The sequence below is a fragment of the Arabidopsis thaliana genome, chromosome 3 (genome assembly GCF_000001735.4).
Source record: "Arabidopsis thaliana chromosome 3, partial sequence".
Taxonomy (NCBI): domain Eukaryota; kingdom Viridiplantae; phylum Streptophyta; class Magnoliopsida; order Brassicales; family Brassicaceae; genus Arabidopsis; species Arabidopsis thaliana.
In genome coordinates this window covers 1,101,854-1,120,998 of record NC_003074.8, presented here as the reverse complement: position 1 = coordinate 1,120,998, position 19,145 = coordinate 1,101,854, and the positions used below count along the sequence as shown (strand labels likewise).

Genomic DNA, 19,145 nt, shown 5'->3' with positions numbered 1-19,145 from the left:
ATCAACGGCGTTGAAATTTACACGTGTCAAATATTAAGTCTAATTATATGTGTGAAATCTTGATTGGTCGGAAAGAGGAAATTGAAAAAAAGGCAAATAAAAGCTAAAGAGGAAAGACGAAGCTACAGCTTCTGAGGTCGGAAAAAACGAATTTTGATAATTTAGGGTTTTGCCCTTTTCTTCTCTCTTGCGTTATCATCGGTGTTTTGATTCTCCGGCCAAGTCCCGGAGACTTGTGATCTGGGGGAATTTGGTGTTCAATTTCATTAAGACGCGATGATCTCGTCCAAAAACGGAGCTGCCATGATCTCCCGACCTGTCTTTCTTTCCGATCGAGTTGATGAAGTCTTCTCTAGAAAGCTTGATTTGTCTGTCTCTTCTTCGTCTTCTTCGAGCCTCCTCCAGCAGTTCAATAAGACTCATGAAGGTTCTGATTTGTCACGAGCTTAAATTTTTGTTTTTTTTCGATGTCCCTTCTTTGTGTAATCGCATCTTCACAGCTGATCCTTGTGGAAGTTAGTTTCCATCTGTTTTACTAAGAACACTAGGTTGTGCGATCTAATTTTCCTTTTCTAGGTATAATTGTTATGTTACAATTCAAAGATCATTAGATTTGGTGAAATCAAACTTGCTACTAACTGCTACTTGACTTTTGGGAATTCTACTTTTGGGCGAGCAAAGTTTTTAGCTTTGTTATTTGGTTTGTTCGTTTTAGGATAAAAAAGCTAACTTCTTTTGGGAGAATGTGACTGGTAATGATTGTGCTGATGTTTACTGTAAGCGTTTCGTGCAGGTGATGATGACGCACGCCTGGCTCTTGCTCATCAGCTATACAAAGGAGGCGATTTCAAACAAGCCCTGGAGCACAGCAACATGGTTTACCAGAGAAACCCATTACGCACTGATAATCTTCTTCTAATTGGTGCTATTTATTACCAGGTACTATTTTTCTCCTTATCTCATTAGTCATTACTCTATCCTCTTGTTTTCGGTTAATTAGTTGTTTACTTGTATGGTATATACCGTGCAGCTTCAAGAGTATGATATGTGCATAGCTCGAAATGAAGAAGCTCTTCGTATTCAACCTCAGTTTGCTGAGTGTTATGGAAACATGGCAAACGCGTGGAAGGTGAATGGCTTGGTCTTTGTCTGATCAGGTGGTTTTATTGCCAATACATATATTCTTATATCTGTAATCTGCTATTTCCAGGAAAAAGGGGACACTGATCGTGCAATCCGCTACTATTTAATTGCAATTGAGGTTGTGCTATATCCAATTTATGCTTCTCGATATCTGCTATTCACTTCTCATCCTATACTGATGCTTTTACCTTTCTTCATTTCCCCTTGCTTACACTTTCTTTTCAATATAATTCTTCAGCTGAGGCCCAATTTTGCTGATGCTTGGTCGAACTTGGCAAGTGCATACATGCGAAAGGGAAGACTCAGTGAGGCAACACAATGCTGTCAGCAGGCCCTCTCATTGAATCCACTTCTGGTAATTGACTTTATGATCCTTCTTTTTAAGTTTTCTGTCTCACTACTGCTGGGAGATTCACTGTCTATCTTCTTTTGTTAGTCTTCTCACCTGGTAATGTAAACTGTTCTTAGGTTGACGCACATAGTAATCTGGGGAATCTGATGAAGGCTCAAGGATTGATTCATGAAGTAAGTCTTTCGAATTAGTCTATTTAAGTTATTCTGTTACTGTTCCAACCCGATTATCTGCAATTTTCTTGTGTCCTAGTTATGGATGCGGCCCCTAATTCTACAATTGATTGATCAAAGTTTTGTCATTGCAGAAGAACTTTTAATTGAACCAAAATATATTATAATTAAATGGACGGTGACGTGATGCACTAGGAATATAGCATCACATCTGTAGTCATTTTACTGGTTTATCAACTGCAATTACTAATAGATGCATTCATTTTTCTGTGTTGTACTGTGTCATAATCCACAATCAATACAGACATCAAGTTGTTACTGAAAGGCAAGCAGGGATGATCGTCAGTCTTATAGTCAGTGTCTACTGCCAGAGTCCAAATAGTTAGAATGTAATATTTTGTGCAGGCATACAGTTGTTACCTTGAAGCTGTTCGTATACAACCAACATTTGCTATTGCATGGTCGAATCTTGCTGGTCTTTTCATGGAGTCAGGTGATCTCAACAGAGCCCTTCAATACTACAAGGTATGCTTCATTCTCTCCTAGAAAGATCCTGTTGACATTGTGTTATGTGTGCGTTTGTCCCCCAGATTAAATTCTTTATGTTTTAACTATGTTGGCTGATTTTCTTAATTTACCAGGAAGCTGTGAAGTTGAAACCTGCATTCCCTGATGCATATTTAAATTTAGGAAACGTGTATAAGGTATGTCTACGTATAGTGTGTTAAGATATGTTCAGTGCAATAATGTTTTCTGGACAATAGTAGTAACAAAATTTTATATTTCTATGTCTTAAGGCCCTCGGGAGACCTACTGAAGCGATCATGTGTTATCAGCATGCCTTACAGATGCGGCCAAATTCTGCAATGGCATTTGGTGAGTGTAATTTGATCAACTAAATGCTCAGCTGAAATAAAATATACTTGCCAAGTAAATGCGTGACGTCTTTCATAATTGACATATAACTACTAAATGCAGGGAATATAGCCAGTATATACTATGAGCAAGGTCAACTAGATTTAGCAATTCGACACTACAAGCAGGCTCTCTCCCGGGATCCACGATTTTTGGAGGCTTACAATAACTTGGTTAGCATCAACAACACACATTTTGTGGGTTTTGTGTCTGAACTATAATTCTCAGTATCTAACATATGATATTTTTTGCATTTGGAACTTGAAGGGTAATGCATTGAAGGATATTGGGCGAGTTGATGAAGCAGTTCGGTGTTATAATGTATGTGTGTTTTCCATCTGAGACTTACTAGTGAATTTGCGTATTACTCACAAACCTGTGGTTATACTGCAGCAATGTCTTGCTTTACAACCAAATCATCCACAAGCCATGGCTAATCTTGGAAACATTTATATGGAGTGGTATGTGATCCTTTCTTTCTTTTTGCTAGATAGAAAAGACTAAATGACCATAAAATCCATTTCACAACTTGAAACAGGAATATGATGGGTCCTGCTTCCTCATTATTCAAGGCTACTCTGGCTGTAACTACAGGGCTATCTGCTCCGTTCAATAACCTTGCTATAATTTACAAGCAACAGGTAGCTACGTGCTCCATTATCAATTTTTAATCATTTTTGTAGTCTTGCTCATGTTTGACAAATTTAGCTTGTTTTCTTCTCCTTTACTACAGGGAAATTACTCGGATGCTATATCCTGCTATAATGAGGTTCTTCGTATTGACCCATTGGCAGCTGACGCTCTGGTTAATAGAGGGAATACTTACAAAGAGATCGGGAGGGTAACTGAAGCAATTCAGGATTACATGCATGCTATAAACTTCCGGCCTACAATGGCTGAAGCTCACGCAAACCTGGCCTCAGCTTACAAGGATAGGTAACCATTGTCTTTATCTTTCATTTATTAGGTATACCAGACACATGTTCAAATACCGCTTAGCTAAGAACAGAGCCAAAACATCTTTACCTTGAACGAAAAGATCTGACTCGAGAAGAATTTTGTGTATTTCATGGTTCTTGAATAGCTTATGGTGTCATATATCTTAAAATTACTTACAATTTTCCTACTTCACTAGAAGCCTTTATATCTCTACGTACAGTTCTTAAGGTGGTTTCGTGTTAGGCTCTTGTTTTCTGGGATTTAGAACATTTAAGATGTGGCAGTATAACAATGAGTTAATGACCACCTTTTAACTGAGGAGTTAGTATGTTTGACCAGAAAAATATTTGTTCTACTATTAATGTATTTGTTGCACCTTCTTGCATAAGCAGTGGGCATGTAGAAGCTGCCATTACGAGCTATAAGCAGGCCTTGCTTCTACGACCAGACTTCCCAGAAGCAACGTGCAACCTTCTACACACCTTACAGGTATTTATTTTTCCTGGTTTGATGTCACACGTCTGTTATGATAGCTTCTTTCTTCTCTACTTGTTAATTCTCCCTTCGTCTCCATTTTTTCTTTCCTGCTGCTGAACCAGTGTGTATGCTGTTGGGAGGACCGTAGCAAAATGTTCGCTGAAGTTGAAAGCATTATTAGGAGGCAAATAAATGTAAGTATTTACGCCACACAAAATTTGTGGTACTTATATACTATTACAGATTAAGGTGATAGCATATCCTATTGATCCTATCTTCAGATGTCGGTCCTTCCAAGTGTCCAGCCCTTCCATGCAATAGCATATCCTATTGACCCTATTCTTGCCCTTGAAATCAGGTTTGAGGCTGATTTTTTAATACTCAATACTCATGAAAATACATGTTTATATTATCTTTATGTATATGCCTATTTCTTATAAATCCCCTATTTTTTCAGTCGTAAATACGCTGCACACTGCTCCATAATCGCTTCTCGTTTTGGACTACCTCCTTTTACCCATCCAGCTGGGCTCCCTGTAAAACGTGAGGGAGGATTTAAGAGATTAAGGATTGGATACGTGAGCAGTGATTTTGGTAACCATCCGTTGTCACACCTCATGGGATCAGTGTTTGGGATGCACAACAGAGAAAACGTTGAGGTTTGTATCCTGCACTTGGATACTTGTTGATCCATTTCTTAGGTCTGCTCTGATTTTATATCGAGAGTTTGAGTTCTTCAACCCAGTGTTTTCTAGTGAGGCTATAAAATTCGTACATGCTGGGTTTAGTTCTTATGATGGTAGGAATGTATGGAACCGTACGGGTCCTGTGTGTGGAATATAGAACTTTAGTAATTGATGGTATATCATTCTGTATCTGCCTATCCTGTTTTTGGCTTTTCAGCAAAGTAAATCACATTTTTTCCCAGGTTTTCTGCTATGCTCTGAGTGCAAATGATAATACTGAGTGGAGACAGCGAATCCAGTCAGAAGCCGAGCATTTCCTGGACGTTTCTGCTATGTCATCTGATGCTATCGCCAAAATTATAAACCAAGACAAAATCCAGATCCTCATCAATCTAAACGGTTATACCAAGGCATGCATGCTCTGAACATTTCAGAAACTTTTTACTCTGGAGCTGTACCCATTCCTATGGAAATGTTTTTGCTAACATTGTTTGGTTTAACCTATGCAGGGGGCTAGAAATGAAATATTTGCCATGCAGCCTGCTCCGATCCAGGTTTCATATATGGGCTTCCCGGGTACCACTGGAGCAACCTATATTGACTATCTAGTGACTGATGAGGTTTGCAATTGAATTATAGTTTTCTAGATATCTTCAGAACATTTTTTTTTTCCAACCTTATTTTTTCTCTATGTCATGACTGGTTACTCTCTTTTACTTTTCAGTTCGTGTCTCCTCTGCAATATGCACATATTTACTCAGAGAAGCTGGTCCACCTTCCCCATTGCTACTTTGTCAATGATTACAAGCAGGTATGCTCCGAGAAAGTTTTCTTTACCATGTTATTGTACATTCATCAGGTCCACAGTTATTTTTATAAAACTCATCGTATAAATGCTGTTTGCAGAAAAATCAGGATGTGTTGGATCCAAATTCGAAGCCCAAGCGATCAGACTATGGACTTCCTGAAGACAAATTCATATTTGCATGCTTCAACCAACTGTACAAAATGGATCCTGAGATCGTTAATACTTGGTAAACGTTTTTCCTTAGCTTTGCAAGTTTGTTTGGAAATTTACGTATGACACCTTACACCATCATGATACCATAAATAACACTCTGTATAGATGTAAATTTATACATGCACAAACTGATTTGTTTTTATTTTTTTATAGGTGCAACATTCTTAAACGAGTACCCAACAGTGCTCTTTGGCTTCTCCGTTTTCCAGCAGCCGGAGAGATGAGGTTTCGCACATGTACGTTTGGTTCCATTCAATCGCCTAGCATTTCCTTGTTCTTTCTGCTTTCTCTATCGTTTATAACCTTATTTTTTTGACCTTATATCCAGATGCTGCTGCCCAAGGTGTACAGCCTGATCAAATTATCTTCACTGATGTTGCCATGAAGAGTGAACATATCAGGCGAAGTGTCCTTGCCGATGTAATCCTCGACACGTGAGTTCTTTTGCCTCTCAACTCGATTTATCTCTACTTCAAGATATATTTAAAAAACAACACAAAAACTCAATTCTGCCACAAGTTTACCTTCCCCTACCCTGTCCTGTGTCATTAGGCCCCTGTGCAATGGACACACAACAGGAACAGATGTACTGTGGGCTGGTGTACCAATGATAACGTTACCACTTGAGAAAATGGCAACTCGAGTGGCTGGATCACTCTGCCTTGCAACTGGTCTGGGCCATGGGATGATTGTTAACAGGTACGTCTCAGCAAAAACCAACTGGTACATGTGTTCAGTATCCTCTGTTTTCATGTATGTTGATGAGATATCTCTATAACAATTGTGAACCAGCTTGGAGGAGTACGAAGAGAAGGCTGTCTCTTTGGCACTGAACAAGCCAAAACTTCAGGCACTGACTAAGGAATTGAGGGCTAGCCGCTTAACCTGTCCTCTATTCGACACCATGCGTTGGGTTAGTCTTCCGCACTTTCTGACTCTATATCTCTCTTCTGCGTTTTATTTCCTAACCAATGAGTTCTCTTGGTTTACAGGTGAAGAATCTGGAGAGGTCATACTTCAAAATGTGGAACCTCCATTGCTCTGGGCAGCAGCCACAACACTTCAAGGTGTTGGAAAACGACCTAGAATTCCCACATGACAGATAAACAAGGAGGGAAAGACAACTGAAACACATGAGGACCCGGCATTGTAAATAAAAAACCGAAGAGAATTAGTAGCAGAAATATTGATAAATTATCAGAGCTAGAGAAGATTATTATTGTTTGAGCTGTGTACTATATATATAAAACAAAGCTGGCTGTGTTATCTCTGTTTTCCATTACCGGAGCATGTGCAATATCCCAATGTAACATTACATGAAAACATATATATATATATATATATTGATCATTTGAACCAAAACGGATCGTTTAGCTCCCAATTTCTTTATAAAGCTTCTTATCAATTCCTATCGATTGTTAACCAGATGCAAACAACGAAAGTGTTTTTCCATCTAATCGAAATTGACGAAACCCGTTGGTTAACCAGAAATCTAGCCGGTTAATCTAAGCTATGTAGTAATAAATCATCATGTAACAGGCCATAGTTACCCTAATTTTATGGGCCTTCAAATTCAGCCGATCATCATGTTGACCAATAAAAGCTTAACGGATTAGAGTTTTTTGCTCTTCTCATGTAATCAAATCCCTGCAGAAAAAGCACAAAAATCATAAAACCCTAGCAATGGCGACCCAACCGGCGAAAGAGTCTGTTCAATGTTTCGGAAGGAAGAAGACGGCAACAGCAGTCACCTACTGCAAACGGGGCTCGGGCATGATTAAGCTCAACGGTTCGCCGATCGAGCTTTATCAGCCAGAGATCCTCCGATTCAAGATCTTCGAGCCAGTCCTTCTCCTCGGGAAACACCGTTTCGCCGGAGTTGACATGAGGATCCGTGCCACGGGCGGTGGTAACACATCTCGGGTCTACGCAATCCGTCAGAGTATCGCTAAGGCCCTCGTTGCTTACTACCAGAAGTACGTTGATGAGCAGTCGAAGAAGGAGATCAAGGACATCTTGATGAGGTACGATAGGACTCTTCTTGTTGCGGATCCGAGAAGGTGCGAGTCGAAGAAGTTTGGTGGTCCTGGTGCTCGTGCTCGTTTCCAGAAGAGTTACCGTTAGATTCTGGTTTGATTTTTTGTTTCTGTATCAACGTTTTGGGATTATGATGTTGAAATTGTGAGACTTGGTTTCTCTTTTGCGTTTTATTTTCAATGGTTATTGGATAATGTTTCTACTATCGAAAAGTTCTCACAAGCTGTGTTTAGTGTTTACGTAGAATGCTATTGATTCTTCGTTCTTCTTCTCCCTCTCACTTTGCAATTTCAGCCTCCTCTAAATCGTTGCAAAGGAAACGTTGAACATAAACTGAGGTTAATGCGTTTACTCTCTAATATGCTGGTTGCTGAATCAGTTAGTTAGTTGAGGATTCAATTTTAGTTTCAGCTTCTAGAATCTTCAAATGACCGAACTACCCTGTGATACTAACTCTCTACAACTTCATAATCATCACAAACATCTCTGAGGTGAGCAGAGAGATTGAGATGGTATGTTATGATTTCCTTGACATGGTTTCTCGCGTTTATAATGTGTGCTTAGCTGTTGATATGTCTAAGCTCAGCCACTTAAGAGTCTCCTACTAAAAGTGGATTTCAGCTGCTTCTCTCAGCTACAAAACATTCGCACTATAAACAAAAAAGTCATCTACGTCAAAGATTTGAAAGTTTTACATTAAGATTTAATAGAATTGATCTGTATCCAACTCCCACTAACATAATGTCTAGGTGTGGTTAGGTGGAAATGAAATGTTGAAAACTATTAACATTATATAATCAAAAAGAGCAAAGCTGGTGGATGTGAAGTGGGAACAGGAATCATTATCATTTCCACATAAGACAGCGGAGGAGTCACAATGGTTCATAAAGTTTCCATGAAACGATAACTAGGAAGCTTCCTCTGTTTTCACCATTCTCAGTCAATGGAGTCAATGCTGTGTGGTCAACAAAAGTACAAAGCCTCTTAATCTGTAATTCCTTGCTCCACATATAGCGCTCTGTTATTAATCATGGATTCTTGAATCCTCTCTCCACCATATACTAATAATGGATTCTTCTTTTTTACTCGAAACTGTTGCTGCTGCAACAGGCTTCTTCACACTTTTGGGTACAATACTTTTTATGGTTTACAGAAAATTCAAAGACCATCGAGAAAACAAAGAAAATGATTCTTCTTCTTCAACACAACCGTCTCCTTCACCACCTCTGTCGTCTTTATCTCTCACGCGAAAATACGATGTCTTTCCAAGCTTCCGCGGGGAAGATGTCCGCAAAGACTTCCTCAGTCACATTCAGAAGGAGTTTCAAAGACAAGGAATCACACCATTTGTTGATAACAATATCAAGAGAGGAGAATCTATCGGTCCAGAACTCATTCGGGCGATTAGAGGGTCCAAGATCGCAATCATCTTGCTCTCCAAGAACTACGCTTCTTCAAGCTGGTGCTTAGACGAATTGGTGGAGATCATAAAGTGCAAGGAAGAAATGGGTCAAACAGTGATAGTCATTTTCTACAAAGTGGATCCATCTCTTGTAAAGAAGCTGACCGGTGATTTCGGGAAGGTATTCAGAAACACTTGTAAGGGTAAAGAAAGAGAAAACATTGAAAGATGGAGAGAAGCTTTCAAAAAAGTAGCAACAATAGCTGGTTACGATTCAAGAAAATGGTTAGTTCTTTTGATCTTTAATTGACCACTCTTAATCGTTTGCGTTATAGATATAGGTAAATCTTTTAAACCAGAATAGTACTAATAATGTTTTCTTGATATGCATGCAAAATCTTATGATGTGTATGTAACATGTTGTGTGTTGCACCTCCCTTTAATTTTACACAGGGATAACGAATCGGGCATGATCGAAAAAATAGTCAGTGATATTTCGGAAATGCTGAATCATTCGACGCCGTCACGTGATTTTGACGATTTGATTGGGATGGGAGATCACATGGAAAAGATGAAACCATTGTTAGACATAGACTCAGATGAAATGAAGACGATAGGAATATGGGGTCCTCCTGGGGTTGGCAAAACCACCATTGCTAGATCTTTATATAATCAACACTCGGACAAATTTCAACTGAGTGTCTTTATGGAGAGTATCAAAACCGCGTACACAATACCAGCGTGTTCCGATGACTACTATGAAAAGTTGCAACTACAACAACGGTTTCTGTCTCAAATAACCAACCAGGAAAATGTCCAGATCCCACATTTAGGAGTTGCACAAGAAAGGTTGAACGACAAGAAAGTTCTTGTTGTTATTGATGATGTGAATCAGTCAGTACAAGTAGATGCCTTGGCGAAAGAAAATGATTGGCTAGGTCCTGGGAGTCGGATTATCATCACAACCCAAGACCGAGGAATTTTGAGGGCGCATGGGATCGAACATATTTACGAGGTGGATTATCCCAACTATGAAGAGGCCCTTCAAATCTTTTGCATGCATGCTTTTGGTCAAAAGTCCCCATATGATGGTTTTGAGGAGCTTGCTCAACAAGTTACAACACTTTCGGGTAGACTTCCTTTGGGACTTAAGGTTATGGGATCCTATTTCCGGGGAATGACCAAGCAGGAGTGGACAATGGCACTACCAAGGGTAAGGACTCACCTTGACGGAAAAATTGAGAGCATTCTAAAACTCAGTTACGATGCCTTATGTGATGTAGATAAAAGTTTGTTCCTTCATCTAGCTTGCTCTTTCCACAATGATGATACCGAGTTAGTAGAACAGCAGCTTGGAAAGAAGTTCTCGGATTTGAGGCAAGGGCTTCACGTCTTAGCTGAGAAATCGCTTATACATATGGATTTAAGACTGATACGTATGCATGTTCTGCTGGCACAACTTGGTAGAGAAATTGTTCGTAAACAATCCATTCATGAGCCTGGACAACGTCAATTTTTGGTTGATGCAACAGATATTCGTGAAGTACTCACTGATGATACAGTAAGTTTTGACATATATTTTTTCTTCCTTTATTGTTCTTATCATTTGACAACTAAACTATATAATTTCTTCAGGGCAGTAGAAGTGTAATAGGCATAGATTTCGACTTCAATACGATGGAGAAAGAATTAGATATAAGTGAGAAAGCCTTCCGAGGAATGTCTAATCTTCAGTTCATAAGAATTTATGGTGACCTTTTTAGCCGTCACGGAGTATACTATTTTGGCGGTCGCGGTCACCGCGTGTCTCTGGATTATGATAGTAAATTGCACTTCCCGCGAGGTCTGGACTATTTACCTGGAAAACTTAGGTTATTACATTGGCAACAATTTCCGATGACAAGTTTGCCCTCTGAGTTTCATGCGGAGTTCCTTGTTAAACTATGCATGCCCTACAGCAAGCTTGAGAAGTTGTGGGAAGGAATTCAAGTAACTGTTTGTTCTCTTTATTTACTTCTCTCCAACTTTCATTTTTTTTTCTTTTTCGAATGGATTATTTGATGTATACGAACGGCTTTGAAACGCTTTCACACTTCTAAACTTCTAGTTGTGGTTTTTGTACTGCAGCCGCTTAGAAATCTCGAGTGGCTGGATTTGACTTGTTCCAGAAATCTGAAGGAGCTTCCTGATCTTTCAACAGCCACTAATCTCCAAAGACTGTCCATTGAGCGTTGCTCAAGTTTGGTGAAGCTCCCTTCCTCTATTGGGGAAGCCACTAATCTCAAGAAAATAAACTTGAGAGAGTGCTTATCTCTGGTGGAATTACCCTCCTCATTTGGGAATCTTACTAATCTCCAAGAATTGGATCTTAGAGAATGCTCAAGTCTAGTGGAGCTCCCAACCTCGTTTGGGAATCTTGCTAATGTTGAAAGCCTGGAATTTTATGAATGCTCAAGTTTGGTGAAGCTCCCATCAACTTTTGGGAATCTTACTAATCTCAGAGTGTTGGGTCTTAGAGAATGCTCAAGTATGGTGGAGCTCCCATCCTCGTTTGGGAATCTTACTAATCTCCAAGTATTGAATCTTAGAAAATGCTCAACTCTGGTGGAACTCCCCTCCTCATTTGTGAATCTTACTAATCTCGAAAATTTGGATCTTAGAGATTGCTCAAGTCTACTCCCCTCCTCGTTTGGGAATGTCACTTATCTCAAGAGATTGAAGTTTTATAAATGCTAAAGTCTGGTGGAGCTCCCCTTTTTCTAATATATATATATATATATCCGTTGGTATAGTTCTCTGGGATTCTAGTTCTTCGCATGCGGTCTTAATAATTTGTTCAACCTCTTCTCATGGTATGTGTGATTTGAATGTTATTTTTCCCATTTTCTTGCATGCAGATGATTTTATTGCAAATAGAAACGTATTTTGTAGTTTTCCTTTGTTATTGCTTGTCCGATATTTTTCGATGCGAAAACATTCAGTGTAGTTTTCGATGGAGTTAAGAAGACAACTTTATCATTGGTCCATCCATGTCTTAATCTATTAGCTGTGAAATTTCATGTTTTGACGGAGACATAGATTTAATTAATGTATCCTTGTACTTTATTCCTTGCTAATTCCTTCTTAGAGATAGATTGCTCCAAATTACTTGTCATATAGATAAAACGATTCTGATTATTCTCAAATTTGTTTAATACGAAAATGTATAAAGAAATGCAACAAATGTATTTACATTACAATTATAATTACTAGATGATTTTTCGTTTTTTTCTGATTGCTAAAAGTTATTCTATTTATGCGACTAAGAAATATGTATATGTTACTTGTATGATAGAGATCCGTTTGAGCCTACTCAAGACTTAAAATCGAACTAGCATATTTCTTCCTCGTAGATTTTGGATGAGTCTGAAGATTAGTAGAGCCCCTCACGAATTTTCCATGAAGAGATAAATAACAACAAATTAAGCTTCCTCTCTTGCCATCTTATCATTCTAGATCGCTGAATATTTTTACGCCACACAATTTTGTGCGAAAAAGACTTTTGCAAGTTGGCTTATATAATAGAGATCCGTTTGACTGTTTGAGTACAAGAAAGACTTAATAGAGATCCCTCATTTTTCTGCTAAGAGGACATTTTATATAGACTCACGTGGTGGAGCCACAGAGAATTAGCCGCCCCTCACGAATATTCTTCCCATGTTTGCGTTGCTAGTCTTCTTATTCTAAGTCAATGGAGTTAGTGTACTAATCTAATATATATACAACAAACCCTTTTATCTGTTTTGAATACCATTGCTTCATATAGCTCTCTAAAAAAGCTCTTTGTTCGTCTCTATATCATACGAATAATGGATTCTTATTTTTTCCTTGGCACTGTTGTTGTTGTTGCTCTTGCAATCTACACGCTTTTGGGAACAATATCTTTTATGGTTTATAGAAAATTCAGGTTACACCAAGAGAAGAACAACATATCATCTTGTTTTTCTTTTTCATCTTGCTTTTCTTTTTCATCTTCTTCATCGACTTCGTCGCCCGGTCGTAAACACCAAGTCTTTCCAAGTTTCCACGGGGCAGATGTACGCAAATCCTTTCTCAGCCACATCATGAAGGAGTTCAAAAGCAAGGGAATCGACATATTCATTGATAAAGATATCAAGAGGGGTAAGTCCATCGGTCCTGAGCTCACAGAAGCTATCAGAGGATCGAGGGTTGCGATTGTCTTCCTCTCGAGGAAATATGCTTCTTCGTCGTGGTGCCTGAATGAGTTGGCACTGATCATGAAGTGCAGAAAAGAGTTGGGTCTAACAGTGATGACCCTTTTCTATGACTTGGACCCAACTGATGTAAGGAAGCAGACCGGAGATTTTGGGATGGCCTTCAAAGAAACTTGTAAAGGTAAAACAAAGGATGAAATTGGAAGATGGAGACATGCTTTGGAGGAAGTCGCCAAAATCGCCGGTTACCATTCAAGCATATGGTAAAATTCATTACCTTTTGAATGTGTATATATATGTGCAAGCAATTTTTCATGAGTGTGTATGTTGATACCAAAAAAAAAACATTATGAATATTTTTAATTTGACATACATGTGTTATAGACTTATAGTATTAATATTTTGTATTTTTTTGCCACTTGTCTTTTAGGGATAATGAAGCGGACATGATCGGAATAGTCACCACTGATATTTCAAATACGTTGAACATCTCAACGCCGTCAAGTGATTTCAGCGACTTAGTTGGGATGGAGGATCATATGAAAAAATTGGAACGAATGTTATACCTAGATCTGAATGATGTGAGGATGATAGGGATTTGGGGTCCTCCTGGGATTGGTAAGACTTCCATCGCCAGAGTTTTATTTCGAAAACATTCTGACAGTTTCGATTTGAGTGTCTTTATGGAGACTGTCAAGGGTTATACAAGACCAGGTTGTTCGGATGAACACGGTCTTAAGCTGCACTTACAGCAGCAGTTTCTGTCTCAAATATTCAACCAGAAGGATGTAGAAGTTCCTCACTTAGGAGTTGTACAAGACAGGTTAAGAGACAAGAGAGTGCTTGTTGTGCTTGATGACGTTGATCAGTCAGCACAATTAGAAGCCATGGCCAAGGAAAATAAGTGGTTTGGTCCTGGAAGTCGGATTATCATCACCACGCAAGATCGAAGACTTTTGAAAGCACATGGAATCAAAGATGTGTACAAGGTGGATTTACCACCACCTGATGATGCTTTTCAAATCTTCTGCATGTATGCTTTTGGTAAAACCTCTCCAAAACATGGTTTCGAGGAGCTTGCATGGGAAGCTACATACCTTTCTGGTATACACCCTTCGGGAATAAAAAGTATGGGCTCTTATTTCCGGAAAATGTCAAAACCGGAGTGGGTAAACGCGTTACAAAGGTTAAGGACTAGTAAGCTTGACTCTGAATCTCCGAGGACCCACAGAAAGCTCATAAATAGATTAAGGAATGTAAAACAGAAGATGCTGTCAAATACGTTGAGCCGTATAAGGAAGCACCAAATAGCATCAGCAGCAGCAAAAGCTGCTAGTGTTTATGAAACAAGTATAAAAGAAGAGGTGGATTCGTCCGCGGAGTCGTTGAATCATTGACTTGGTGAAGAAGTAAAGAAACTGATAGAGTTGAAGAACCACGTCCAAGAACATGAAACTACCTGATCAAACCACCAAAACGAAAGTATGTGCAATGAGTGATTTATGTTATATGTATGTTAATCTTTTAATTTACTCTGCAATTTGCTTCAGTTGTAACAAGGAGAGAATCGGTCAACCTATATCATGTAGAACCAACTCTCCATTATTTGCTTGTGGTATCTATGTAAAGAGACAATCTCAATTCCCTAAAACAAAAGTCTTATTATTGTTCTTGTTTTACCCTGTTCCTAAAAATGTGATACGAGGAGGTGATCAAGAACTTATGTTTCTGCTACGTACACTACTATGTATTTCTTTGGATCTTCCATCTCTCTAAACTTACCTGATACGGCTGTGGATGTGAATTTCAGAGAGCTTGAATTTGAGTTCAAGATCACTGGTAAATACTGGGAAATTTTAGACTGTGGTGTTCAAATCTTGGTAGATACTTCCAACGGAACGGAACGGAATACGAAGAATCTGGAGACATCAAGATAGTGAAAACTTGCATGCTGGAACAATGTGAACAAGAAACAATTTAAGGTAAGTTCTTGGATTATAAATAACTTGGACAAGTATCAACATTCCCACATGATCTCCAGGTTTTATTGTTTTCTCTTGCAGCAATTTATCTGGATCCTGACAATATTCGTAATAAAACCAATTCAGGCTTCCGTACGCGGTGTGTTACAAAGGCAGCAGAAGAGAGTTGGGTTCATGTGTCCATTTAGCTTTTCGTTGCCTAGGTCTTCTTGTTTACAATATGTACACTATAGAAGTTTTTTATTTGGCTTTAATTCCGCTGTGATCTTATTTTGTTCAACCCTCTTCTCATGTTTTTTTCTCCGTCTTAGCATGTGGTGTATGAATCTTGGAGATAAATCATGGTCGGAAAGAAAACGAGACCCCCATCACAGACATCTCGTAGCTCAACAGACAGGAGGAGACTGCCTGGTATGAAGTTACCAGGTGAAAACAGAGAGAACAGAGGACTCTGTCTGAAACAGAGTAATGAAGAAACTGAAGAAAGTAAAACAATCTTCCAGGTACATTGTAATTTTCGTCTATAAGTAATTTAGTTCATAGATTTAGTTGTGCCAGTGACTCCCGTGGGAATGAATTAGATGATAAAATCGAATTTTCCTCGATATTTAATTACGAACAGAGGAAATTGGTGGTGTTTCGGGGTATGTTCATCGATGAGATATGACCTAGTTGAACTATATAATATCACAATTCACAAAACTAAAAGATGATAGAATCGAATAGTTAGCGGGTCTAATTTTGGTTTAATCAGTAGAGTTTGTGTGTGGTTTACGTTCATGATAAAAATGTATGATGCTTCTAACTTCTAAAACTAAAAGAAATTTATGGCTAATGCTTTTAGTTGTATGTTAGTGTGTACTTTGATTGTCAAGCAAATCACAATCATAATTACTTCAAAATTTAATGTTATAGCTCAAATATTTAGATCAGCAGCAGTAGATTGGTGTATTTGACTTGAACAAAGAAATGACATAAAAATATATTTAATGAATCTCCCTGTGAGCTATATCCTCTATACATTTAGCGCGTTCTTCTTATCTAACACTCTTTCCACTCAAGTTTTTTTATTAGAAAAAAATATATGATGGAAGTGCTTCTTCGCTTGCTTGTAACTCAAGTTATCTTATTGGCTTTAGCAACTTCATTTGTATCTTGTTACGATCCAAATCCTCTTCAAGACTTTTGTGTTGCCGCCAGCGAAACTAATAGAGGTATTATCTCGAATATAGCTAGTTTAGTGTTCGGATCTAGAATCTCTTTATCACTACTATATTTATATTTTTTGGAAAGGATTTAGTACTATAATCAAATTACAAAACATCATTAGTGCTGTTTTCTTTTTGGTTTTTCTTGCAGTTTTCGTGAATGGCAAATTCTGTAAAGATCCAAAATCAGTAACGGCCAATGATTTCTCTTATTCGGGACTCAACATCGCCCGAAACACCACCAACTTCCTCGGTTCTAATGTCACAACCGTAGATGTCAACAAAATCCCTGGCCTCAACACCCTCGGAGTCTCCCTCGCTCGCTTAGACTTTGCTCAGGGAGGTCAAAACCCACCGCACATACATCCACGCGCCACTGAAATACTCGTAGTCACCAAAGGAAAACTCCTGGTTGGGTTTGTGTCTTCGAACCAAGACAACAATAGACTGTTCTACAAGGTTCTTAAACGAGGAGACGTTTTTGTGTTTCCCATTGGTTTGATACATTTTCAAATGAACGTTCGGAGGACAAGGGCGGTCGCGTTTGCTGGGTTTGGGAGCCAGAATCCTGGTACCATTAGGATTGCAGACGCGGTTTTTGGATCGAACCCTTCGATTCCTCAAGAGGTGTTGGCTAAAGCTTTTCAATTAGACGTTAAATTGGTTAGATTTCTCCACATAGTGTTTGGTCCGCCATTATGGTAGTAAGTTTTAAGATTGATGATAAAATTTGTGAGTTAATCACATGATATACATACATGTATTTAAATCCCAAACTTATAAATTTGTATTTTTTATTTGTTTTCTAAATGAATGTAAAATTAGTTCAACCCTAAAAAAAAAAACATGTTACAACATGTGTATTTTACTTTCACAGAGTTTGTATGTAGCTAAGTTTATGATAATAGCCAATATTATATGTTTCTAATTTCTATTTTTTTTTTAATGTGTCATTAGTGGTTCATGTTTTTCCTATGATTTGTGTGGTTAATGTTCTGGTTGTGTCCAGAATAAATATGTGTATGCTTGTAGGCTTTAATCATCAAGCAAATGATAACCACTTCTTCTCACGTTTTTAATTTTCCAAATTGATCATAAAACGTCAGATTCAATGCTTCATTACTTAGTACTAGCTCGAATCAAAAGTTTTAAAGAATATACAACGAACTTCTCCTTTCCGTAACTAAATGGATTTTAGAGTTTTGGAAAAATCATGAACTACAAATATGTATTGGTTTGAAATATTGTTTAGTTCGATAATAAAATTATGTTAAAAACAAAACAAAATGGTTTTTAGTGTTCAGTTGCGTTTATATATGTGTTAATTTAAATTTAAAATAAATTATTTTTCTTTAAAATTACAAATTATAGAAACAAAAACATATATCTAATATCTTATTATGTATGTAACTATGTATTTTTAAAAATTATTAAACAAACACTCAAATGAAGCAGTCAAGCTTTACACGTTAATAAATAGAAAGTAAAAGCAGGAAAGTCCCACAATTTAAAACTTCTTGTATTAATGGGCTTTGATTTTCCGTGAAATTAAAATATAGCGCTATATGTAAACTAAAATCAAATGTTTTTGGACGACTTCTTGGACTATATATAGCGCATGCATGTTTCTCATGCAACATCGCTTAATCCACAACAGGGAAAAAAAAAAAACACACGAACATTTCTGTTTGAGAGAAAAAAAATGAAAGGTCTTCTGCATTTTCTTTTAGCCAAAATCATTTTGTTGGCTTTAGCATCTTCGTTTGTATATTGTTACGAACCATCTCCTCTTCAAGACTACTGTGTTGCCACCAACGAAACTAATGGAGGTAATCTCACGTACCTGGATCTTTTGATATTCTTCAATCTGGATATCATATGCCAAAAATCATAGTAACATAATTAAATAATTCAAACCTCAAAACATTTAATTTGACGTTTTACACAGTTTATGTAAATGGAAAGTTCTGCAAAGATCCAAAATGTGTAACGGCGAATGATTTTTACACTTCCGGCCTAAACGTTCCCGGAAATACCAGCACCGGTCCGGGCGTCAAAATCACCGTCGTGGATGTCAAAAGAATGCCTGGTCTCAACACTCTTGGGGTCGACATTGCCCGCATTGACTTCGCCCCGGGCGGTCTATACCCACCTCACACCCACCCACGTGGCAGCGAGATCTTCTTAGTCATGAAGGGCAAGCTTTTCGTTGGATTTGTGTCGTCGAACGAATACAACTACACGCTCTTCACCAAAGTTCTTTATCCGGGAGATGTATTTGTGTTTCCCAAAGGTTTGATACAATTTCATGCGAATATTGGAAAGACAAATGCGGTTGTGATTGCTGCAACTGGGAGCCAAAACCCCGGTAGGATCATAATAGGTAATGCGGTTTTCGGATCGAAACCTTTGATTGATCCCAAGGTTTTGGCTAAAGCTTTTGCGTTGGACTTCAACAAAGTGAAATATTTTCAGGCAGTGTTCTCTTGATGACATACGTAATTAGCCTCAGTGAATAATTATGAAATATAGTAATGACGAAATAATCTGATGATTATATATTCCGTACAAACTCGATCAATCTATAATAGTTAGA

The 19,145-nt window shown here is 38.2% G+C and overlaps 6 protein-coding genes and 1 long non-coding RNA gene across 11 annotated transcripts; 6 read left to right on the top strand and 1 right to left on the bottom strand.

Annotated features, from left to right (window-relative positions):
• Positions 1–65: 65 nt before the first annotated feature.
• On the top strand, positions 66–7,085 carry SEC (Tetratricopeptide repeat (TPR)-like superfamily protein). 2 transcript variants are annotated; one of them, NM_111295.4, is made up of 27 exons: positions 66–427; positions 794–939; positions 1,031–1,129; positions 1,211–1,261; positions 1,382–1,498; positions 1,612–1,668; positions 2,074–2,193; positions 2,310–2,372; positions 2,466–2,544; positions 2,647–2,756; positions 2,851–2,904; positions 2,977–3,044; positions 3,122–3,224; positions 3,317–3,519; positions 3,915–4,011; positions 4,122–4,193; positions 4,281–4,357; positions 4,457–4,658; positions 4,928–5,095; positions 5,195–5,305; positions 5,410–5,496; positions 5,592–5,719; positions 5,860–5,942; positions 6,035–6,140; positions 6,259–6,405; positions 6,499–6,619; positions 6,699–7,085. In NM_111295.4, exons 1-27 carry the CDS (start codon positions 277–279, stop codon positions 6,810–6,812), a joined length of 2,934 nt encoding a protein of 977 aa, NP_187074.1. In that variant the 5' UTR covers positions 66–276; the 3' UTR covers positions 6,813–7,085. The 2 variants fall into 2 exon arrangements, with proteins under 2 accessions (NP_187074.1, NP_001326045.1); NM_001337509.1 differs by lacking the exons at positions 66–427; positions 794–939; positions 1,031–1,129; ... (1 more) ...; positions 1,382–1,498; positions 1,612–1,668 and having other exon boundaries at positions 1,842–2,193; positions 6,699–7,065.
• Positions 7,086–7,139: 54 nt separating this feature from the next.
• On the top strand, positions 7,140–8,128 carry AT3G04230 (Ribosomal protein S5 domain 2-like superfamily protein). The gene has a single exon (NM_111294.4). The coding sequence runs from the start codon at positions 7,390–7,392 to the stop codon at positions 7,828–7,830; it is 441 nt and encodes a 146-aa protein (NP_187073.1). The 5' UTR covers positions 7,140–7,389; the 3' UTR covers positions 7,831–8,128.
• A 433-nt stretch (positions 8,129–8,561) lies between these two features.
• Positions 8,562–8,806, bottom strand: AT3G01445. The gene has a single exon (NR_140832.1). It is a non-coding gene; the product is annotated as an other RNA (long non-coding RNA).
• AT3G04220 (Disease resistance protein (TIR-NBS-LRR class) family) lies at positions 8,562–12,274 on the top strand (the record flags this gene model as incomplete). Of its 3 annotated transcripts, NM_111293.2 has the most annotated exons (5): positions 8,811–9,430; positions 9,599–10,706; positions 10,781–11,016; positions 11,104–11,134; positions 11,273–11,881. In NM_111293.2, 5 exons carry the CDS (start codon positions 8,811–8,813, stop codon positions 11,879–11,881), a joined length of 2,604 nt encoding a protein of 867 aa, NP_187072.2. The 3 variants fall into 3 exon arrangements, with proteins under 3 accessions (NP_001326120.1, NP_001326119.1, NP_187072.2); NM_001337508.1 differs by having other exon boundaries at positions 8,562–9,430; positions 10,781–11,134; positions 11,273–12,274; NM_001337507.1 differs by having other exon boundaries at positions 8,562–9,430; positions 10,781–12,274.
• A 472-nt stretch (positions 12,275–12,746) lies between these two features.
• AT3G04210 (Disease resistance protein (TIR-NBS class)) lies at positions 12,747–15,349 on the top strand. 2 transcript variants are annotated; one of them, NM_001337506.1, is made up of 3 exons: positions 12,930–13,622; positions 13,790–14,841; positions 15,170–15,349. In NM_001337506.1, the coding sequence occupies exons 1-2, from the start codon at positions 12,994–12,996 to the stop codon at positions 14,754–14,756; spliced, it is 1,596 nt and encodes a 531-aa protein (NP_001319465.1). In that variant the 5' UTR covers positions 12,930–12,993; the 3' UTR covers positions 14,757–14,841; positions 15,170–15,349. The 2 variants fall into 2 exon arrangements, with proteins under 2 accessions (NP_566223.1, NP_001319465.1); NM_111292.4 differs by lacking the exon at positions 15,170–15,349 and having other exon boundaries at positions 12,747–13,622; positions 13,790–15,157.
• Positions 15,350–16,384: 1,035 nt separating this feature from the next.
• On the top strand, positions 16,385–17,383 carry AT3G04200 (RmlC-like cupins superfamily protein). The gene is made up of 2 exons (NM_111291.4): positions 16,385–16,555; positions 16,701–17,383. Exons 1-2 carry the CDS (start codon positions 16,426–16,428, stop codon positions 17,252–17,254), a joined length of 684 nt encoding a protein of 227 aa, NP_187070.1. The 5' UTR covers positions 16,385–16,425; the 3' UTR covers positions 17,255–17,383.
• Positions 17,384–18,235: 852 nt separating this feature from the next.
• AT3G04190 (RmlC-like cupins superfamily protein) lies at positions 18,236–19,121 on the top strand. The gene is made up of 2 exons (NM_111290.3): positions 18,236–18,378; positions 18,498–19,121. Exons 1-2 carry the CDS (start codon positions 18,252–18,254, stop codon positions 19,037–19,039), a joined length of 669 nt encoding a protein of 222 aa, NP_187069.1. The 5' UTR covers positions 18,236–18,251; the 3' UTR covers positions 19,040–19,121.
• Positions 19,122–19,145: the final 24 nt, after the last annotated feature.